At 37.3% G+C, this 25,000-nt stretch overlaps 2 protein-coding genes across 2 annotated transcripts in view; one reads left to right on the forward strand and one right to left on the reverse strand.

Moving 5' to 3' along the window:
- The window catches only part of LOC144967687 (uncharacterized), a 36,648-nt gene extending 27,761 nt beyond the window's left edge, over positions 1-8,887 (reverse strand). Inside the window, exon 1 of the mRNA XM_078905221.1 lies at positions 7,522-8,887. Coding sequence (XP_078761347.1) covers positions 7,522-7,542 — 21 coding nt within the window. The 5' untranslated portion in view covers positions 7,543-8,887. The remainder of the gene's footprint in view (positions 1-7,521) is intronic.
- Positions 1-25,000, forward strand: part of LOC144967688 (large ribosomal subunit protein uL23m-like) — a 117,330-nt gene that overhangs the window by 10,573 nt on the left and 81,757 nt on the right. The gene's annotated exons all lie outside the window — the stretch shown is intronic.

Below are 25,000 nucleotides of genomic sequence, written 5' to 3' on the forward strand. Positions count from 1 at the left end.
TTATAGTATTGTTTTGTTGATAAAGGAGAAGCCCGAAGCGTCCACAGTATCTGTCTTCGTCTAATAAATTGAAGCTTACAATTCAATACGTATCGTTATTTTTTCATTGATTTTACGTTTGACTCAATTTTCTTCATGTAGTTCAGGCTGACATGACACTCGATTGACGCTATGGGTCACATGATACAATATGCGTGCTTTGGTCAAGAGAAATAGAATGAACGAAATTGACGTCACTCAGCTCTTTGTTATTGTTTTTAGTAGCCACCCGTTTTTATGAGTAGTTTTCACTAAATTATATCAATCAGACCATAGACGCTTGGCTAAGAAGCTCACAACATTGCCATCCGGAAGTTTAACCAGGAACTTTTGTAGTCTGAATATACTGTTAAGTGAGAATTACTCATAAACTTCGATGGCAAAGAACAATAACAAAGACCCGAGTGACGTCAACATCGAACTGTCTATAAATGTTTTGTGTCTTAGTACGTTATAATACCCGACTGGTGGATGTTTTGAGTATTGTAGCTAAACGCATGGCATCATTACAAGTAAAATCCGATTATTTAGAATGTATTGATGATTTCCACCGTATCCACAATAGAATAGAATGGAATAGACCAGCCGATTGGACTTGCTGTGTGTCTCATGTTTCATTTGGTTGGTCGTAGAGAGCCGTGACTTAACGGACACTAAAAAGACTTTAAATTTAACCCTTTTCAGGCGGGATTGGACTGTGTTCTAACCTGATTTTCATTTTTATGACAAATCGTCTCAAAAACGATTTTGTGTTTAAACTAACAACATTTATTGTATAGCGCATTTTCATGGATTCTGAGATTCTGATTCTGAGAAAAATTGTCAGTGCGCTTCATGATATTTCATGTATTCTTCCAGTTGGCCATATTTCCTGCCAAATGGAACCATATTTCCAATTTAAACAGAGCCAGTCGCCTGTTAGGCGTCTTTTACTGTACCAATAGTCTTAAAGCAACCGTAACTGCCTGTAACTAGCTACTCGTTCACACCTGAGCCAAGCGGGGTAATGTGTGTAAAGTGCCTTACCCAAGAACAAACACAACGTCGAGACCAGAATTTTCTACGATCATTGTCGCCCATCCGACCACTGATCATTCTTAACATTGCTTGACTCTTGTGATAAGATGATACACCATATTATGCACTGCACAGCCGCATAGGTGAACATGATGCTCACAATTTGAGTTTAACTAAAAGTCTAGGAGTTCCGATAGCACAGTTGGCAGAGCACTCGTTTCACGCGCAAAGGGACCGAGATTGATCCTGTGGGAAGTTGAGATGTTTTTTCCAACATCGCCCCTCAGCGAGGAAAGCGAGTTTTGCGTCTAAAACTTCAAAAACAAACATACAAAAAAAAATGTATTTTTCCCTCTCTTTGCGGCTTTGAGATCTGTTGGAATCACATTCGGAATTAAAATATCGCCTAACAGGCGTCATATCTCGTCCTACATGTTAGGTGTTGCTGTTGGCTAGGGTCCCCTTTTAAAGCACGTTGAGTACGTTTAGTGGATATTGCGCGATTATATAAATGCTCATTTCCAAAAGAAATGTGATTTGAAACAAATTAAAATTGGATGTGGCTATGAAAGGGTTAATATCCTAGTTTGGGTATTATTAGGTCCTGAAGTGTTAATCAAAATGTCTATAATATGGTCATCGTCGTGAATTGACCACGCTGGACAAACAAAACTTACGTTTTCTTGATGGTGGGGTTGGGGCCAGAGAGAGGGGAAAGGGTGGGAGGGGGGGGGGGGTTGAAGGAAATTGCTGGTGTTTACATTGTGTTGATTGTAGGGATTTGCCTGGTGGAATTGACGCCCACTGTACAATGCCAAAAACAATTTAAAAAGAAAATTAGACGATGCCAAAAACTCTTATAAAAAAATATTTACAATGCCAAAAACATTTTAAACAAAATATTGTGTACAATGCCAAAAACTCGTTTTTTGGAGAGAAAAAAAAATAGAAATGAATTGTACAAGGCCAACATCGTTTTCAAACATAAAGTTTATCCAATGCCAAAAACACCATAAACAATATTGCTGTACAATGCCAAAGTTCACTTTAAACAAGAAGCCAGTCCAAAATAATATGATCTTAGGTAATTTTAAATTTTATGTTTCTTAAAGTGACAAAAAGGAAAAATTCCCCATTTTTAGTCTATTATAACATCATGTTTTAACTCCTGGTTCCCCCCGAATAAATACTGTTTTGAGGTGATAGGTCACATTTAATATCGCTAGATTAAGTTCACTCCGAACTTTAAAAAATTAACAATTCGCTATTCTTTTTAAAAGTGGTCTAAATCTTACCCTTCAGAGTCATTGGGTGCGCGGACTCGGAGTTTTGTCAATTTGTTTTCATGCCCCGTGTTCTGATGTTATATATATATATATATATATATATATATATATATATATATATATATATATATATATATATATATATATATATAAATGATAATAATAGTAATAATAATGATGATAATAAAAATAATAATAGTAATAATAATAATCACGGTGATAATAATAATAGTGATAATTATAATAGGGTCGGGAGGGGGAGGGGAGGGGGAAGGGTTATTTGACGTTTTGTGTTTTGAGTTTGAATTTATTAGAGTGTCTGCACATTGTCATTAGTTCTGTTCTTTTGCTTAAGGCGCTATTGTTTCTGTGGTTTTGTAATAATATTTCCAGTTTCTCTGTCAGGCACAGGTTGCATTTTCTAGCACCGCATCTGTAGGGACTGCTTTGCCTGACAACCTCCCAGGTTATTTTTGGTGTTTTATTAGTGTTTATTTGTTCCCAATAGTGCATTGCTAATTTGGTGCTTTTTGCTTTGCTTTCATGTGTTATGGAGGCTTTGTGATTGTTGTATATTGTTTTGAATGGGGGTTCTGTGCTGCCGATGTATTGTGCTGCGGTGTTGTCAGTGGCTTTGTAGACTATGGCGCTCTTTTGGCAGTTTCCTTTTAGAGGGCAATTGTCCTTCTTTCTACAATTGCAGTTGTCTTTATTTTTATTGATATTGTTGGGTTCGGATATGATTTGTCTGTTGCTGTTGGTAATGATCTGTTTCATGTTTTGTGCACAGCTTATCTCTGTAGCTTATGAGAACAAATAAACACTAATAAAACACCAACAATAACCTGGGAGATTGTCAGGCAAAGCAGCCCCTACAGATGCGGTGCTGGAAAATGCAACCTGTGCCTGACAGAGAAACTGGAAATATTATTACACAACCACAGAAACAATAGCACCTTAAACAAAAGATCAGAACTAATGACAATGTGCAGACACTCTAATAAATTCAAGCTCAAAACACAAAAGGCCAAATAACCCTTCCCCCTCCCCTCCCCCTCCCGACCCTATTATAATTATCACTATTATTATTATATCCGTGATTATTATTATTACTATTATTATTATCATTATTATTATTATTATTATTATTATTATTATTATTATTATTATTATTATTATTATTATGACCATTTTACCACAATCATTAGAACTAGCATCTACCCCTAACCAACATACCCCCTCCCCCTCCTCCTCCCCCTCCTCCTTCCCCCCCCCCCCCCGCTTCCCCCCGCAACCACATTCCACAACAATATCATACACACATGTATACACCACACACAACACACGCGCACACACATTTACACACACACACACACACACATATATATATAAGCAATGAGAGCACACTACAACAATGTCACTACACATCAACACTAATCACCAGTTAACCAGCAACACAAGGGAAGTAGGGATACAAGAGTGTAAACATCAATCTCAAAGGGAATACATCTTTTCTGCGGACATTATGCCAACTGAAGTCGTGGACGAAAGCCACAGAAACATATGTTTTGGCCACATATAAGTGAGTGACCCAATTTATATTTTGTATTAGCTCTAACCATTATTATTGAGCAGGTTCGTACCTACGAGTACCCACCAACACTCATATATATATATATATACACACACATAAACATTTCAAGTATAATTATTGTTGTTTAACTTCTACAGTACTGTTTCATGTCAATGACAATCTTCCCGTAGATTGTCATAGACATGAAACAGTACTGTAGAAGTTAAACAATAATAATTATACTTCAAGATATGAAGTGAGTAGAAAAGTGCCAGAAGACAATAGAGAATAAAAAAATTTTTCGCGGCGGTGGTGGGGTTTGAACCTGCGACCTTATTGGTACGACAACTCCGCCTGGCAGGTGAGAGCGTGGCTCTACCGTGTGAGCTATCCACGAACACAAAAAATATTCGTTTCAAACCCAAAGTCATTTCTAGATCCCTCTCTCACCCACTTCTTGAGATCGCCGATTCGTTCACCACCATCGCGAAGTAATTTTGACCAGCAGTTAAGCTTAATAAAAAATTTTTTATTCTCTATTGTCTTCTGGCACTTTTCTACTCACTTCATATCTTGTTGTTACCAACATAAGTGCCTGCTCCACTCACTTTTCTGAATTAAAAATTCACCCCATACACCGGAGCATACTCAATGTCTCAATCGTTTCTATGTTATATGTTTGTGATGAGAATATTGGCTATTAAGCTTAACTGCTGGTCAAAATTACTTCCGCGATGGTGGTGAACGAATCGGCGATCTCAAGAAGTGGGTGAGAGAGGGATCTAGAAATGACTTTGGGTTTGAAACGAATATTTTTTGTGTTCGTGGATAGCTCACACGGTAGAGCCACGCTCTCACCTGCCAGGCGGAGTTGTCGTACCAATAAGGTCGCAGGTTCAAACCCCACCACCGCCGCGAAACATTTTTTTATTCTCTATTGTCTTCTGGCACTTTTCTACTCACTTCATATCTTGTTGTTACCAACATAAGTGCCTGCTCCACTCACTTTTCTGAATTAAAAATTCACCCCATACACCGGAGCATACTCAATGTCTCAATCGTTTCTATGTTATATGTTTGTGATGAGAATATTGGCTATTAAGCTTAACTGCTGGTCAAAATTACTTCGCGATGGTGGTGAACGAATCGGCGATCTCAAGAAGTGGGTGAGAGAGGGATCTAGAAATGACTTTGGGTTTGAAACGAATATTTTTTGTGTTCGTGGATAGCTCACACGGTAGAGCCACGCTCTCACCTGCCAGGCGGAGTTGTCGTACCAATAAGGTCGCAGGTTCAAACCCCACCACCGCCGCGAAACATTTTTTTATTCTCTATTGTCTTCTGGCACTTTTCTACTCACTTCATATCTTGTTGTTACCAACATAAGTGCCTGCTCCACTCACTTTTCTGAATTAAAAATTCACCCCATACACCGGAGCATACTCAATGTCTCAATCGTTTCTATGTTATATGTTTGTGATGAGATATTTGGCTATTAAGCTTAACTGCTGGTCATAATTACTTCGCGATGGTGGTGAACGAATCGGCGATCTCAAGAAGTGGGTGAGAGAGGGATCTAGAAATGACTTTGGGTTTGAAACGAATATTTTTTGTGTTCGTGGATAGCTCACACGGTAGAGCCACGCTCTCACCTGCCAGGCGGAGTTGTCGTACCAATAAGGTCGCAGGTTCAAACCCCACCACCGCCGCGAAACATTTTTTTATTCTCTATTGTCTTCTGGCACTTTTCTACTCACTTCATATCTTGTTGTTACCAACATAAGTGCCTGCTCCACTCACTTTTCTGAATTAAAAATTCACCCCATACACCGGAGCATACTCAATGTCTCAATCGTTTCTATGTTATATGTTTGTGATGAGAATATTGGCTATTAAGCTTAACTGCTGGTCAAAATTACTTCGCGATGGTGGTGAACGAATCGGCGATCTCAAGAAGTGGGTGAGAGAGGGATCTAGAAATGACTTTGGGTTTGAAACGAATATTTTTTGTGTTCGTGGATAGCTCACACGGTAGAGCCACGCTCTCACCTGCCAGGCGGAGTTGTCGTACCAATAAGGTCGCAGGTTCAAACCCCACCACCGCCGCGAAAAAAAAAATAATTATTCTCTATTGTCTTCTGGCACTTTTCTACTCACTTCATATCTTGTTGTTACCAACATAAGTGCCTGCTCCACTCACTTTTCTGAATTAATAATTATACTTGAAATGTTTATAAATAGCTCCTTTTATCAAAAAGTTGAGCACTATTATTTCATGGTTTTTGCTTTTATATATATATATATATATATATATATATATATATATATATATATATATATATATATATATATATATATATATATATATATATATATATATATATAATTCTATTTAAACTGCCGTAGCAGTGTCGGATTAAGCAGCTATAGTATTACAAGCGAATTGAAAGTATTTCACACCCCCGAAAAACATAAATCATTTTTTAAAAAACTCCTTTCTAGCTTATCTACTTTTGTCAGGCACTGTAAACTAGTGCGGGGCGGTCCTTGGCAAGCTTAAGGACCACGGTCCTACGGTCCTTGGGAAATGAAGACCGCAAGGACCGGTCCTTTTCGACATTGAACATTCCTGAGAGACTGTTGGAAATTCGAACCGGTTTGACCTTTGAGACCATGGGATCGTTCATTCTTGAACCGTTAAAGACCGCTACACGATGAAAACCGTGGTCTACAGGAGTAAAACACACGGAGTAAATAATAGGTAAATAGGTAAATAATTACCCCAACAGGAAATTTAGTATAATTAAAAAAAAAAACAAAAAAAAAAAAAACAAAAAAAAAAAAAAAAGAAAAGAAAACACGCAAGCCACCAGGATATGATAGTAAATTGTCTATCAAAAGTGAGTAGTTTTCTTAGTGGGGGTGGGAGTCAACAGACTTTGGCATCTTTTTGAGTGTTTTGGCATTTTTTGAGTCTTCCCCTGGCATTTTGTTGAAAAATAATCTGGCAACCCTGCGCTGGGGAAGTAGTAGGCTATGGCGCGAGACCGTAGGACCGTGGTCCTTGCAAGGACCGCCCCGCACTAGTTGAAAGGTGATAAGAAGTGAGGACCGCCGCCGATCTTCCCCTATGGGACCGGTCTTCGGTTCACAGCTAAAAGACCGTCGGACCGCGGTCTAGACCGGTCTTCAGCGCGGCACTACTGTAAACCAATATTCATTGGGTGATTAGTCTCTGACTTTGACACCGTTGTGACTCCTTATAATTCTATAATAGCACACACACATACACACACACACACACGCGCGCGCGCGCTCGCTGTGAACACTGCCGTACTCTTGAAAAAAACATATTTAGAAATTTGGCCAGAAAACTCGTCCTTCAAATATTGATCGATGTTAATGACCCTCGTTTTAGATAAAAAAAATACAAAAAAACTTTTAAACCTGGGACTTCGCGAAGTCCCAGGTTTGAACGTTTTTTGCTAAGACGAGAGTCATTTAAATTGATCGATATTTGAAGGACGAGTTTTCTGGCCAAATTTCTAAATATGTGTTTTTTCCAGAGCACGGCAGAACAGTGATATTTCGTTACTGATCTTTTACCTTTTCAAATCTGACCCCCATGGTGGCTGTTTGTCTGAGGTCAATATTTGAGTCTCCTGGTTTAGTTATGATACAAGCCTTTTTTATCCACAATATGACGTGGCTTTTATTGTCTGCTGTAGTCCTTGATTGGTTCCTGTCCTAAGAGACGCCGAGATTAGTGGCCAAGACTTGAATATATACAATACTCGTTATAATTTGTTTGTACAATTTGTCTTTAATATATTATAATTGTTATAATTCCGAGGTGAAGCACAAGAAATGTCCACCCGTTTATCCACAACCTCGGCTTTTTGTGTGCTTGTTGAGTGTTTCCTGTCCTTAAAGAAGCCAGTATTTGATGACTTCAAAGCTTGTTATAATTTTGTTTGGTTATAGCTATACAGTTGTCGTTATTATCGTTATTGTAACTCTTGATGAAAAGAGTCAATTGGTATATACGCCGGTTTGCTGCACCTCCATCACCACCGCTACTAGCACCACATTCACCCAGAGCTGCCAAGTTGAAATATTAAAAAGTAGTAGTTTCCAAGGAAAAAAAAGAAAGAAAAGTCACTATAAATAGCTTTACAAATTAATAATTTGTCCTCACCATGATCAAAAAATGCTCCAAAGTTCTGACTATAGGATATAAGGAACTAAAACGTTCATTTTCAACAAGATTTATTGAGACAAAGAGGCATATTATGCCGCTCTGTGATTAAGTCAAAAATTCGTAATTCTACGAATTTTCCGTAGTACTAGGCAGGTCTGCACTCACCCCACCTCACTACTTCACGAATCCATCATCCATTTGGCATTATGTATAATATTATTATTAGAGTCATTGTAGAGCAGTAGTTGTCCTCATAGACAGGTGTGCGTATTCTATTAGTCCTACTACATAATGTACAGTAATTCCAAGACCACAGAAAATTGAAATGATAAAAGAATCCTTAGGACAGGACAGTGAGTGGAATTAATGCCATCGACAACGGAATTTGTCCAAACACCACTTATGCTCCTCGTTGTATGTATTGTATTGTCACCGTCACAGCCCTTGGATTGGTTACACACTTATACAACAAACCCCTAAACTCACGTTTCATAGAACACTCAACTATCCACTCAACAGCAGGTTGTCGATATTTCATGGCATTGTAAAAACTGTACTGTCGAGTACACGAGAATCACAATAACTTCCTTGCACTTATGTTTTAACTATTAGTATTATAAAAATGCAAACAGTATACTGGGTGTTACATAGTCCTTCCTCTCCCGGGACTAATTCTAGAAAACATGTTGTGTCCAGTTAGTTAGTTGCGATCCGCGTTGTTTTGCATATGTTATTATTGTGTTTATTTAGTGCTGGTATGTGGTTGTTGTTCCAGTGCTGACCACTCGGCTTGGTCACGCTAACTGGGCCATTAATAATCAGACGTAATAATTATTGTGTGAATGGAGATAATATAAACAAGGCAAGACCCGGTATCGCTGGAGTAATTTTGTTGTGATAGCGGCTGTGGTGGTGGCGGCGGTGGTGGTGGCGATGACCACTGGAAAGTCGATGAGGTGTGAGAGGTGAAAGTGAAGTGGCCACTGCGAGATACCAGGCAGACCTGCCTATTATAACGAAAAATGCGTAGAATTACGATTTTTTGGCTCCGGCTGTAGGGATTAAATTTGTCTTTGACTCAATAAATCTTGTTGAAAAGGAAAGTACAATTCCAGACGACCTATATTTAGGACTTGGAGCATTTTTGGATCATGTTGAGGGCAAGTTATAATTTGTAAAGCTATTTCTATGGTGACTTTTTTTTTTCCCTTGGAAAGGACGAATTTCTGAGATTTCAAATAGGCAGCTCTGTACTAGGTACTGGGTACTGAAATCGTTCGTGCTTCTTGCTTCGATTTCATGGTTGGAAACAGCACGTAACTAGCTAGCTATATTATTATACGTAATTAATATAAAGATAGTATTGTATTCGATAAAAAGAAGTACAGGTAGTACATTCATTGTGCAGAAGGATCACGGGAGATTCGAACAATAACCATCTTCATATTGTCAGATTTCTAGTCGCGCGTATTGGAATAAAAGATATACACAGATTGATCTTGGTCAGTGTCCTGTCATTGCTTGATTGGCTCTTAGAGCAATTTCTGGATTCAGATGAGTTCGAATTAATCTCTGAAGAACTAAGAAAAACCACAGTGCCCTCCGTACTAAAATCGCACCAAGATCTTGACAGCCTCAACACTCTGACCCAGGACCGTGACCAATGGAAGCTATTATTAACAACATGGATGGAGAGAGCAGCTATACTCCTCGAATTTTTTTTTGTTTTAATCTGTGACTGAATCACATAGTTCTCTCAGCAAGCGTCATTCAGAATGCGAGGCTTGCTACTTACATAGAGCAAACGGGCTATCACACGTTTAAAAAAAAAACAACAGTTTTGATAAAGTGACATGACGTCTTATTAGACGCATTCTGTGTTAATAAATTATTCGTTAAAAATAACATTAAAATAATAAAATTCCCCTTATTCATCCCATAGAGGAAATGTGTCTCTAGGGTCTGTCTATACCGCTGTTAACGATCAGGTACTCGTTTTACACCTGAGTGCGGTCAGAGAAAGTGAGTATATAGCCTTTTCCAAGGATTCAACTTTACATCGGCCAACGCGGGATTCGTTGTTAATGAAGCGCTTCGAGCAGTGGGCGACGTGCACTTATTTGCAGGTCTGATAACCCAATTCCTTATGGGCTCATTGTAGTTGTAATGAAAATCTCAAAAAAATGACGCAAAATATTGTCCATTACAACAATGTTAAACTAAGCCCATAAGTGGGTTCGGACATCAGACCTGCATATATGTACACGTATGCAGCGGCTATTGCGCAAATTTAATACCTCCGTGTTTCATGTCAATGAATTAAATCTTGGAAAAAGAACGATTTTTATTTTTGTTAAATGTCTACTATTGAACTTTTTTTTTTAAAGTAGCGTCCATGTCACCTTGTCGAAACTTTATATATATATATATATATATATATATATATATATATATATATATATATATATATATATATATATATATATATATATATATATATATAATATTTAGTATATATTTTCGAAGATGACGTCACTCAAGCCTTTGTTTTTGTATTTTGCCATCCGCGTTTGTGAGTGATACCCGCTGAACTGTATTACCCCGACTATAAAAGTTCATGGATACACACAGTTTTGTGTGTTGGTCCGTTATACTTCCGGATGGCAATGTTATGAGCTTCTTAGCCAAGCGTATACTATATATATATATATATATAATATATATATAATATATATATATATATATATATATATATATATATATATATATTACGAGGAAAGCCCGCACCTGCCGTACCCTGGAAAAAATCCATATTTAAAAATTTGGCCAGAAAACTCGCCCGCCCTTCAAATATCCATCGATTTAAATGACTCTCATCTTGGCAACAACTCTCAAACCTGGGACTTCGGCGACTTGTCCCCGATACCGATCAATAAATCCTGAACGGCCCCTGACCAAGGGGAGTTAAGATGATGAAACGATGAAAATTAGTCAGTTTCGACATAATTTCAACTAGGGTGTGGGGTTGTTGTAAGCTACTGTAACTGTAACTGTAACAGAACCCAATTGGTAGGCATGAGTTACGCCAGCACTCATGTGGCGGCAGTGGCGGGGAGTCATTGACCCTAAGGGGTGGGGTGGTCGGTGTGTATGTGTGGGAAGGAGGGGGGGGGGGGGTCAGTTTAGTCGATGAATGGAAAGAGAACTCGTGTAAATACTAGGTATGCATAATCCATATGGAATGTTATGTAATCATAAACATGTTGTAGTCCCGGTGGTGGTGGGGGTGGTGGCGGTTGAAGTGTGTGTGTGTGTGTGGGGGGGGGGGGGGGGGGGGGCTCTTGTGTTCTTAAAAGTAAAAAAGCTAAAATGAATATATTGTACTGCGGCTTTGTGGTCTAGTAGTATTACACTCGCTTTCGGATCGGAAGGTCCTGGGTTCGAGCTTCGCTCGGCGCATAGTTAGTTGAGTCCTTGGAAAAGGCTCACATTCTCTCACCACACTCAGGAATAAAATGAGTACCTTGTCGTTAATAGCATTGTCGAAGAAAAAATAATGGTAATATCGCCTAACAGGCGTCATGTCTCGTTCTACATGATGTATTTGTTACGTGTTGTTGTTGATCATGGAGTCTTTGTAAAGTGCTTTGAGCACGCTTTGTGGATGTTGCACTATATAAAAGTTCAAGTTTAAGTTTACTGTAGTAGTACCATTTAGAGATTTTCGCTTCTCATTTACTCTGTTTTGAAGTCTTGTCTCATGTACCCAAGACGAAGTTATTGATGTCTACTGCAGCAACAAAAATATTTCCAGTCTTTACGTGTTGCATTGCCGTTTATATATATAAACGTTTCTTACTCTTTTCAAATAATTTCTTCTTTTTTTTGTCAAGCTGTTAAAGATTTATTCTTTGATGTATAGTTTGATGGTTCTCGACCTGAGTTAGTTTGACGTTCGATTTGAGCTACTTGTATGTCTTCGCTCAAGTCTTTCTGCCACAAAGATGGCATTTGATTTAAAGACATGATATCCGACGACACCCAGGAGACCTCAAGTTTGGTCCTCAGCCCTGATACTCTTTAAATTATTGCCTGGGACTGTCGCGCCTTTTGTTGTTGTTGTGTGTGCTTTTTTGTTTGTTAGTTTGTTTGTTTTGTTTTGTTTTTTGTTTTTTTGTTTTGTCTTTTTTTCTTGTTTTTGTTTTACATTACTTCTGTAAGGCATACTAAAGCAATTTGTCACCATATTTTTTATTCAATGCTGTACGTCATTAAAAAGTATTTTCTTTTAATAAGACTATATATATATATATATGTATATATATATATATATATATATATATATATATATATATATATATATATATATATATATATATATATATATATATATATATTGGTACGTCAAATGTTATATAGGACGTTGGTGCTCCAGATCTGAGTCGTATGACAATCTCTTGAGTCCAGCTATATCATGTTGGTATGTGTTGTGTGTGTGTGTGTAGGGGGGGGGGGGGTATGTTTTCTTTTTAACCTTTAAGTCGCTTTATTAGTAGGGGAATTAAGGTATAATTGTGCAAATAGGTGATGAAAGCATGAAAATTGGCACACAGGTACCTTATACCACCAAGAACACAATCTGATAGAGAAGCATTCTGACATTTTACAAAAAAGTTGGTTTTGAAGCATTTTATATTTTACTATATAAACGTTAGTAAATTCAGGGGGAATAATCGAGGAAATTCTATTCGCCTTCTTTCTGATTAGTACTGAACATATTAATTATGTTGCGAAATTACCATATTTTCTCTCGTACTTTTTGTTGTATATCAACCATAGAAATATTACCTATCTTATAGCTTTCATTTTGAAAGATTTAGGGTTCTTTGTTTTCAACGGGGCATATTTATGTTAACAGCGTCAAATAGGGCGAAATTACATATTATTTGAAAATGAATAAAATCATAAAAATTATATTACACAGTACAAAATCCACGGCTAACTCCATATTCATGTGGCTTTACAATGAAAAAACAAACCCTGTGAGCCTTTATATAGCGCAATATCCACCAAACTGTTCAAAGCACTTTACAATGATTCTCGGACGGGGTATACTTTCAAGCTAATGCTAACTACATTGAAACCTGATATTGACTGTTTAAAGTTAAGAGTTGCTTGGCTTTTATTTGTTTGACTTTTCCTTATAGTCCTTTATAATCAAATTACATTTTCAACCTACCTAATTGTTTATGATATGACATCCTCTACATCGGCATAAGTTTGTGCATGGTAAGCGGGCTCGCAAACATTTGCATCGGGACGGGCATCCTTTCTTGCAGCCGCATTTGACAAGTTGTTGGCACACTTCGGATACTTCCGGCTGTGATGACCAGTATGGTAAGATCTTTCCTCCGTCCATTTTCCAGCCCCATTCCAGAGGTGATGGTAGTACATGATCTTTTTCTATTGCAGAGCTCCAAACATAGCCAGTAGCTTGATATGCCGCCCGTTTAATGTAGCAAGGACTATGAAAAATGTTTTTTTCTCTTTTTGAGGAAAAATTTTGTCTAAAATCAAAGCCCTATCTCCACTGAGTAAAAATGTTTTTGAATTTTGAAAATCCATTCATAAATAAACAAGTTATGCAGTTTCAAAGGTGTCATTTATTTGGATGACCCGCAAAGAGGAAAAAAACGCGAAAATATGGGACGCTTTTTCGGCATTTTTTTCCGACCTTTGGTTGTATCTTGCGTAATAAATAGATTAAAAGATTGAAACTTGAAGAGCAAATTAGGATGGTGTTTTGTCAAATACGGGAAAAGTACTCGTCATATTCATATGAAATTTTACAACCAAAAAGAAGAAATGTTCATGCATGACCTTGTCAGCGACAAAACCTCCACGCCCGGTAGTTTTAGAAATATTTTACTCCAAAGAATAAAAATCTATTTTTAAGCGTCTTCTGGTAATCGCGCGAGTTTTGTCGCTTGACATAATCTAAAATGACCTTTTTTCTAACTGTGTGCCAACTTTCAGTCATATTCATCGATAAACAGCGTCGTAATTAATTTTTTTAAAATAGCATATACGAAGCGGCTTCGTCCCATATTTTGACGCAAATTCGGGCACTTCGTGAGCGAGAAAGAGGCCCAAAGATTTGTGCGGGATAGTCATTGCTAGTTTAATGTTTTGCTGTAATGCACTTCTTGTGGGAGGAAGTCTCTCTATTGCACGACCTTTTTGGCAAAATAAATATTTTCTTGCTGCATTAACACCTGTGCAATCTAATGCTTTGTCTACATAGTGACAGTAAAGGCCTCGAGCTGGATGACGTGATGATCCGTAATGACGTTTGGTTTCCTTTGTTTGCTTGTTCTTCCAACAACTGAAGCATTGTATTGATGAATTTCGGCATATTGTGAGACAAAGAGCGTTCAGAATGAAATCCAGCCCATGTTTTTACATCCTGTTGCAAGTAATTTGATGAAACATATTGTAGCCAGTCCGTTTCTTCTGTCATATAAGGGTCATTTGTCATGTTTGAAATAATGTTCGATGGAGCAGTGTTTGTTGCAGGTATATTTGGTTTAACTCCAAATGCAATTTCTTGGGCGACCTTTCGAAAATCCGACAAAATATTGCTGTCTGTGTGAATGACGTCAGAAGTATTCATATTCAACTTTTCTCGATCAACACCGGACTCATCATTTGTAGGTTGCTGAAACATGGAGATACTTGTTCCGTGGACAGAGTTTTTGGGAGTTGTTGAGCTTGGGTTATAATCAATGTTATCAGCAGCAGCAGCAGCAACAGTAAAGAGTTATTTCTTCAGGTTGATTGGGCAAAGAATTCCTTCCTCTTCGAATCTATTTTCAGCTGCTGATGCGATATCCGATGACAATGACAACATACGTTTATACATAGAACGGTAATGGCGTCTCTTTGATATTTGTGCGGCTATGTGGTCTTGTGGTATGACACTCGCTTTCGGATCGGAAGGTCCTGAGTTCGAGCCTCGCTCAGCGCATAGTTGAGTCCTTGGAATAGGCTCTTTACTCACATTTTCTCACCGTACTCAGGTGTAAAATGAGTACCTGGTCGGTAACAGCGTTGTCTCTGTCCGAAAAAGTGTAATATCGCCTAACAGGCGTCATGTCTCATCCCATATAATGTATATATATATTTATTGTAGTTACCATTGCAATTCGCAACACCACAATTTTCCCCATCTTGAATTTGCTAACAAATCACGTCCATGAACATCAGACCCACAAGAGGCAAAAGTTCATGTGAGGCAAAACATTCGGAGTACTGGTTCATTCCATCAATGGAGTAGCATAAGATTCATAGTTCCATTCCATTCCATAGTCACAGAGATAATTAATAAAATAACATATCAGATCAATGAGACAGAACTAAATATTCAGAGTACAATAGTCGGATTTTTAATAAGGGGCGCGCCTTTTTCTTCTTTTTCTCAGCTGTTCACAATGTACAGCTGCAAAAATTTGTATGAACCTCTGGATCATTTTGTCCAAATAAAAAATATTTTTTTCACGAATTTTAAGACAATAGGAAAGTATTTCGCTTATTACAGCTATATTAAAATCGATAACTAGTAAGGATCGGAACCCAAATATGATTATAGTGTCAAAAATATGATTTTCTGCTTATCCCTTTTGAAAGAATTTGTTAAAATGGAATGTTCAGTTAATTGAACTTATATGATGTTCGTACAGAATCCGAATATGAAGGAACGACAGGCATGTTTACATTTTATAACAATCAATATACGTTATTGATGAATACAAATGAAAGTGAACATTACACACTTCCAACATTATTTTGATTTCAAATTTTTGAGAAATAGCTTGTTATTTATGCCAAAGAGGATTACATAAATTCAATGTAGACCAGTCAAAAGTAGAAATTCATGAATTTATGATACATTGTTTCCACAAATATGTGCTTGTATTCAACACCAATAACATGCAAAACTTAGGGTTGTTTGTGAAATTCCAATTCCATAGCTGTCCTCTTTAATTAACGACTTATCGATAGATAAAAGTGGACTTGGACTTCTTTTCGCAACTTTACGAGAGAGGAACCGATAGAGATTCCGTATCATATCGTATTGTTTAAGAGCTTATAGGTTTAAAAGAAAACTTTAAATGCTGTGTGAAACGTTCATGCATAGATACAATTTTTCAAAGTTAAATATAAACATTCATTGTTAATTTGACAATTTTGAGTATTTAATCACTAGTTCAAAGCTAGAGAGTCATATCAGTCTTCGGTAATTGCGACGTGATGTAAATAAAAAGCAATAAATTACAAAGTCAAAATGGGATGCAAACTACATTAGTTGTTACTTTATAACAGTGAATGTGTGTTGCTTTTATTCGGAAAATAGTATGATGTGAACTCATAAATACTAGCCGGAACTACCGTGTCACAAGATTATTTTGAAAAACGATGAATTCATCTTACTTTGTGGTGCGAAAATGTTTACATTTTTAGCAGTGTAAAATCTCTAATTTTATGACAGGGGTTTTAAAGTAGATTTTTATAGGTCGTGAAAAAGAAATCTTTTTTTTTTTGTGATATGGCATCACAATACGGGCCAAAATCTTTATTCAGTTAAGAGAAATTGATTCGGAGGTTGACACAAAGTTTTACAACTGTTTTCATCTGAGAAAAACTAGAAAAACATGCGCCATTTATAAAAAATCTGACTACTATACTATAGTTCATTCCTTACAGTCAATGAGTAGCATCAGAATCAGATCCATAGTTCCCTTCCATGTAGTCAAGAGTTAATTAATATAGTTACTTCTCAGATCATTGAGACAAAACTATATATTCAGACTACAAGTACAATCCTTTCACTTTCAGTCAATGGAGTAGCATCAGATCCATAATTCCCTCCCATAGTCATAGTCAGAGATAATTAGAGTGAGTGAGTTGGGTGAGTGTAACTGTAACAGTAAAATCTAATATCAATGAGTCAAAATATATTCAGAGTACTAGTCCCATACGATTGACAGTCATATCAGCAACACCAGATCCATGTAATGGGCATACCTATATATTCAGAGTCCAAGTTCCATCATATATGGTAATATCAGACCCACTAACTATTCTAGTCTAGCTATCTAGCAATAGCAATGACTACTATCTAGCAACTGTCTAGTAGTAGAAAAGACTGTTCAAGTTGTGAAGTTGACGTGACGAGCAAAGGACCCTCTAGACTTATACACTAATAATAATACAATAAAGTCAATATTTATCAGCTAACCATATAGAAAAAAAAAAGATATAAATATAAAGCCACAGGCCATAATAAAATAAGAAGCAGTAATCCGAATCAGGATGTCGGAGTCTGATCACCATATCTGTGCGACTCGACAGAGCAAGCACGACAATGGGTTCAACTATCGTCTGCAGGAACTACAGCCAGATGCTAATTCTAAACATTTCTTAAATAATAATTGTTACGCAATTATTATTGGTACTTACCACTTTTCAAAGATTCTGGTTCGATAAATTAGCCAAAGATCTATCTAGTTATTAAAAGGAATTGAAAGCAGATTCGTACTTTCGATTTTTTTAAAAATGAAAACAAACCCAATCACTCAATTTGTAAGAGGGCGTCATAAAAATAGTGCATACTTTCCTGTAAAATTGTTGATCGTTCACTACTTTTTATATATTTTCATATCATTCAAGACATAATAGATATTATTTAAAACTTATGGTCGCCAATTAACCAATTTCTTATAAAGTACCGAAATTATAAGAACAGAATCAATTATTGCGCATTCAAGGAAATTGTACCAAGGCAGAAAAGTAGTCGTTTTGCTTGAAATCGTTATCCAACCAATGGCCCCCACTAGCGGGGGCTGAAGATTCCACATGTCAATCCTTTCAATATAGTAATCCTTGATATATATATAATATCTATATATTATATAAATATATATATATATATATATATTATATTATATAATAAAATACTTAATTATGCCTTTTGCGCCACGACATCATAATAAGATATCGTCGCCTAGGCATTCCACGAAGGAATATAGATAACTCATCGAACAAGATGTCTGCTGTCAACAGGAATCACCCATGTTGTCCAAGTGAGCAAATTGGGGGTTAATAATCTTGCTCAAGGAAAAAAACGAAAGTGCCTGAAGCGGGGCTCGAACCCGGGTCAACCGGGTTACAGTGCAATGCCTTTACCACTCGGCCATATATATCTTTCACGCACACACACACACATACATACATATACAGATACGCAAACACATAAACACAGACATACAACTAGTACCCATAGAGAATACACTCCTAGTAGTCTGTGCTAGTCCACACCTTTCCGTTTGACCTTCGACACTTCACGTCTCGGTGTCAGATCGATAGTAAAGGTCACACGAGGTCATCCTCCACTACCATTTCTGTCTCCTAGTAGTCTGTGCTAGTCCACACCTTTCCGTTTGACCTTCGACACTTCACGTCTCGGTGTCAGATCGATAGTAAAGGTCACACGAGGTCATCCTCCACTCCCATTTCTGTCTTCTGCCAGTTTCCGGACCTGAGCCCAGGTCCAACCAAAGGATGTCATCTCTCTTTCCAAATTTCCAGTGGTCTTCCCCTATTGCGATTACCCTGCGGTGTCCATCTGATCGTTGTTTTCGGGGTTGCTCCCTCCTTCATCCGACAAACATGACCAATCCATCTCCATCTTCTTGATTTGATTGTTTCAGAAATGGGGATCATGTCAGATTTTTGTGGAAGATCTTTAGTTGATATTTTGTTGGGCGGAAAAATGTGGAAGATTTTTCGTTTATAGGCATCATTTTGGAAAATAATATCTAGTAGGCAACAAACGGTTTTTGTTGATTTCCAAGATTCTGCTCCATATAGATAGTATGCGCTTGGCTAAGAGCTCACAACATTGCCATCCGGAAGTATAACGGACCAACACACAAAACTAAGTGTAACCTTGAACGTTTATAGTCTGGTTAATACAGTTTATTGAGAATTACTCATAAACACTGATGGCATTAAAAAAAAAACTGTAACAAAGATATGAGTGACGTCAAGTTCGATCTATCTATATAAGAAATGAAAACACATTACTCTTGAATATGCAAATCTTTGTTTTCAAATCATCACCCATCTATATTATCTAGCAATGTAACAATGAGGTCATTCAAGTCTATTGAAAGTTGTATCTCTGGATCTGACACTTGTATTGTGAATTCAATGGTCATCGTGATATTTCGGTTGGTCACTCCCCGGGGACTGTGTCCCATCATGTATGGATTATATAATATGTCAATCACACTGATCTCCCGTCGCTCTCAGCCATGTCCCCATTGGGGGTCAAAGATCAACAACCTTTATACATCTTTTTGTATTGAATGGATTTGGGGGGGGGGGGGGGGGATTGGTTCAACGATGAGTTTGAATTTGGTTCGAAAGAAAAGAGAGAGAAAATAAGGAAGGAAAAAAGACACCAAAACAATGATAAAATCAACATAGACACCGGTACTAGAGGGGGAAAATTATGGCTGTGGTGGTGGTGGTGATGATGATGAGGATGAGGAGGAGGAATGGGAGGATTTTACTAATGTTGGCCATGGAGAAAATAAGGGGGTGAGGGAGGAGGGTGGATGCGAATCATATTTATATTACAAGCATAGCTGTCTGTTCAATGTGATGATAAGTCGATCAACTCCAAATTGATTATTCAAGTGAAGAATACAATTCCATTTCTATTGTCTAATAGACAATAATACATTTTTCAACTTCGTAAGAGAACTCCGCGGAGCATTTGCTTTGGGCACGGAGAGATATTTTCTGCATTTGATTACTTATTTCGCTCAATTATCGTAGATGTTTTTCCCAATGTTAACGACGTGGAAAATGGTTTTATAAATTGGATCAGTCGTCACGTAATCAGAATAATTAGCCTCGTTAACTGTCTGTGATCTCACAGATCAGCTCACACAAAGACGGGCGTTTGAACTATTGGTTTATCTGTCTCTGTCACGTAGATGGTGTCAGCCAGTTCTTGGGGGGGGGGGGGTGGACAATAGCATGGGAAATGGTAGTCGTGGTGGTGGTGATGGTTGTGATGGTGGTGGTGGTGGTGGTAGAGATGTTGATGATAGTGGTGGTGATAGTTGTGATGATACTGAGGAGACGGAGGAGGATGATGGTGATGATGATAGTGGTTGTAGTAGATTGATGATAGTGGTGGTGGTGGTTGTGATGATGAGGAGGAAGAGGATGGTGGTGATGATGATAGTGATGCTGGTAGAGATTTTGATGCTTGTGGTGGTGATGGTTGTGATGATGATGAGGAGGATGGTGATGATGGTAGTTTTGGTGATGATGATAGTGGTGGTGGTAGAGATGTTGATGATGATTGTGGTGGTGATGGTGATGATGATGAGGAGGATGGTGGTGGTGGTGGTGGTGGTGATGATGATAGTGGTAGTGATGATGATGATGATAATGGTAGTGGTAGAGATTTTAAAGATTGTGATGATGATGATGAGGAGGAGGAGGAGGAGGAGGAGGGAAAGATGGTGGTAATGGTAGTGATGGTGATGATGATCGTGGTAGTGGTAGAGATGTTGATGATTGTGGTGGTGATGCTTGTAATGATAATGCTATGATGATGAGGAGGAGGATGTTGGTGATAGTGTTGAGGTTATTAATGATCAGCTATATATATATTTATTTATTTAATTTATTTTAATTCTTTGTGACAAAGTTTTAAAGTTACCATTATTTTATTGCATACATTCATTAAATATGAATTTTCTAAAATTGCATCATCCACGTAATCAGCTGAATTGATCTGTACTGCCGTACTCTGGAAAAACACTTAGTTAAACATGTTGTCATAAAACTCGTCCTTCAATTATCGATCAATTTAAACTCTCATCTTGGCAAAAACTCTCAAACCTGGGACTTCTTCGATGAGAGTTTTTGCCAAGATGAGAGTCATTTGAATCGATCGATATTTGAAGGACGAGTGTTATGGCCAAATTTTTAAGTATAATGACGAGTGGTTATTCCCAAGTACGACAGTGTACTGACTTCGATCCCACAGGCCATCATTCACTCAATCAAAGAAATGCGTTTTAAAATGCGTTGCTAAATCGGTCTTGTCGATAATGACCACCCATTAATTTTTGTTTATTAAGAAGTTAATTGGAGGATGGAAATAAACACACTTGGTGCTGATTTGTTGTTCGCTGGGTATTTTGTTTGTGTATTGTTTTGTTTTGTGTGTGCTTCTTGTTGTGCTTTTGGTTGTTTGGTTGTTTGTTTTTGTCATCATGTTCATCCCCTTTTTTTCAACAACTTATACTTTTAGAAGTCTCAGGTTTGAGAGTTGTGGTCAAGATATAGTCCTTCGGATCCACCGGGTCCATGGAGCTGGAGATTGTCGCGGTTTCTATAGCGTGAAACGGAAAATAGTAATTTCTTGCTACCCTTCGGATATGACGCTAGACTAGCTCAAAGTCCTTCCGCCAGATCTGACAGACCCAGCTACCCAATCACTACTGAGTGGACAGGGTGGTGTCAGAAAAATAATGTCGACTGCACCCGGGATCAATCTCGGTCCCTTTGCTTGTGAAGAATGTGCTCTACCAACTGAGCTATCGGGACCCCTTTGGTGAAGACGAGAGTCCGTTTAATCGATCGATATTTGAAGGACGACTCTTCTGGTCAAAACGTTGAGTGAGTGGGTTTTATTTTTTTTTTCTTTTCATTTTTTTTTCGAAATACAGCAGTTCCTATCGCCACCACTACACCAATCAAAAGACAGCTGTTACATCAACAAACAAGATTATGGATGACAACAGGTGGGTTTTGCACTCAATACAAACTATTAAAAATAAGAACAGGGGAATTCCACGTCACGTAATCTACTGACGTCATTCAGTTTATCGATGTGTAAAAATAAAATCTCATCTCATGTAGTTCCATATCTGAAGCAGACGTCGGAGGTCATCTTCCGCCAAGCTGATCTATCTCTTGCCAATTCTATTAAAGCAGCGCCACCTTTCTCAGCTTCATCTGTCCAAGTTCTTATCCCTTTCAAATACGTTATTCTTTGTCTTCCTCTTATTCTTTTTCCATTCATCTTTCCAGTCAAGGCGAGTATTTCCAAACCAGGGTGGCGGATAATGTGTCCTAAAAATTCCATTTGGCGTTTGATGATTTTTGTTATCAGTGATCTTTTTCTGTTTGCCATTTCTAAAATTTCTTCATTTCTTTTCCTTTCCATCCATGACACCCTCATCATTCTTCTGTAAAACCACATTTCCACTGCCTCCAGTCTTTTAACCATGGTCTTGTTTATGGTCCAGCTCTCACAACCATATGGGAGCACAGACAGTACATAGCAATCCAGGACTTTGATTTTTGTTTTCATGCTAATATTCCTGTTTTTCATAATTGTATGCAGCTGGTTGAATGCATTCTTCGCCATACCTATTCTTTTCTTTATTTCACAATCTGATTTTCCATTGGATGTTACATTGAAGCCTAAATATTTGAAACATTCAACTTGTTGTATTGTTTGTCCTCTGCTTGTTATTACACAGGCTGGTGGGTTATTATTTTTAGATACCGTCATACATTCTGTTTTAGATATATTCAGTTCCAGTTCCAGTCCCATATTTTCACTACTCCTGACTACAACATCCAGTAATTCTTGTAGTTCATGTTCAGATTCTGCCAGTAGAACCGTATCATCTGCATACCTCAGATTTGTTACATTCTTTCCTCCAATACACACCCCCTTCTTATGTTCGATATCTCTTAATATCATTTCACTATAGAGGTTGAATAAATCTGGAGACAAAACACACCCCTGCCTAACTCCTCTTCTAATAGGTGTAAAACTGCTTAGTTCGTTGTCAACACGCATTGCTGCTTCTTGTTCCCAGTACAAATTCCGTAATATTCTTAAATCTTTACCATCAATGTCCAAGGATGATAGAATTTTGAATAGTTTTTCGTGTTGTACTTTATCAAAGGCTTTTGAATAGTCGATGAAACACATATACAGATCTTTATTTACTTCAATACATCTTTCCATCAGCATTGATAATGTGAATATAAAATAGAAAAATAAAATAGAAAAAGAAAAAAACAACAACAACGACAACAAATAATGATAATAAATAACCAACATACAATCAAATAATAAAAAAAAAAGAAAAAAAAATGCGACTGATGTGGAGGGGATGGATGTGTTGTACCGAGTAAAACCAACCTCCATCCGTATGTCATGATTGACCGATATTTTTATTTTTGTCATTTGTATCGTTAATGATAATGATTATGCAGTGTATTTATATAGCGCCAATCCCATAATACAATACAATATTATAGCTTTGGTGAGTGCACGACAGACATAAATGACATGCAATAATATACGATTCTTACACTCTTGCTTTTTGGAATTCCGGACGTGTTTTCAACCGCTTCACGAGCTTGCGAGTGCGCGTTGGGAACAAAGTTCGAATTCCAAAACGCAAGAGTGTAAGAAATCTTTTATTCTACCCCTCAGTCCATCTCGATCTCGTCATCTCTGAGTAAGACATTTTCAAAAACATTCAAATGATACTTCTTTTTAAAGAATCCGATTTTAGTGAAATTTACGCTTGATAATCTGACGTCACAAATTATTATTGTAAACATGATATCATTACCCGTTACTATTTAGGGAGAGTGGTGGAGTGCAATATAGATATTTATATAGCGCCAATTCCATAATACAATACAATATTATAGCTGTGGTGAGTGCACAACAGACATGACGTGCACTACATTTAAAAAATGTAATCTTATAATATATCAACTGAATTTATTTCTTTTAATGTACGCATGATAAACGCATAAACATAATAAAAATGTGAATGATGGTAGACAAATGGTATGGGGTGACATGACAAAAATTGCGGTCTGTCTTTAAAACACACACACACACACTCACACACACACACACACACACACACATATATATATATATATATATATATATATATATATATATATATATATATGCATGTATATCAACGTGCACTTATTTACAGGTCTGATAACCCAATTCTTTATGGGCTCATTGTTGTAATTGAAATCTCAACAACAACAAAACATGACGCTAAATACTCTCCATGACAACAATGTTAAACTAGGCCCATTATATGTACACGTCAATTTATATGCGTGTAACCCTTTGCTCACTCGATTCTCTGTTGTTGTTGTTTTTTGTTTTTGTTTTGTTTTGTTTTGTTTTTGTTTGTTGTTGTTTTTTTTTTCCAACACTTCCTAAAAGTCATTTTATGTCATTTAGACAGAATGGTTTAAAATTAGACTATGACGTCAACATTATCATGAAAAAAAACCCATTCTGCCCTTCTGCCAATGAGATTTTTTAAAAGTATTATATTTTTTAAAAATGTTTCTCACCTTTGTGTCTTATTAGTCATTTGATGACATTTGTTTTGTCTCTTGTGCATTTTCCTATGTAGATCTAATTTTAGACTTAAGATTACGTCACGGTCTTCGCGCACGTTCCCCGGGAAATCGGTGAGAGTAGAAATCCCACTCAACCGTGACCAGAAGCTTTCGTCACGGGTGATTTCATCCTCCGTGAAGTCGGTAAATGTTTCGTCAAAATTTGACATTTAATTTTTTATTCGTTTCTATTCGCCACTTTTTAATTTAATCTTTATTTATTTAGAAATAATGTTTTTTAAAAATTCCTTTATTCATCCCATACGAGAAATTTTTCTCTAGTAGGGTCTATTCCAAAGTAAGACTGGAATAACCCAGGCGTCAGCC

Source organism: Berghia stephanieae, chromosome 3 (assembly GCF_034508935.2).
Source record: "Berghia stephanieae isolate SIO BIC M18660-M18661 chromosome 3, UCSD_Bste_1.3, whole genome shotgun sequence".
Taxonomy (NCBI): Eukaryota; Metazoa; Mollusca; class Gastropoda; order Nudibranchia; family Aeolidiidae; genus Berghia; species Berghia stephanieae.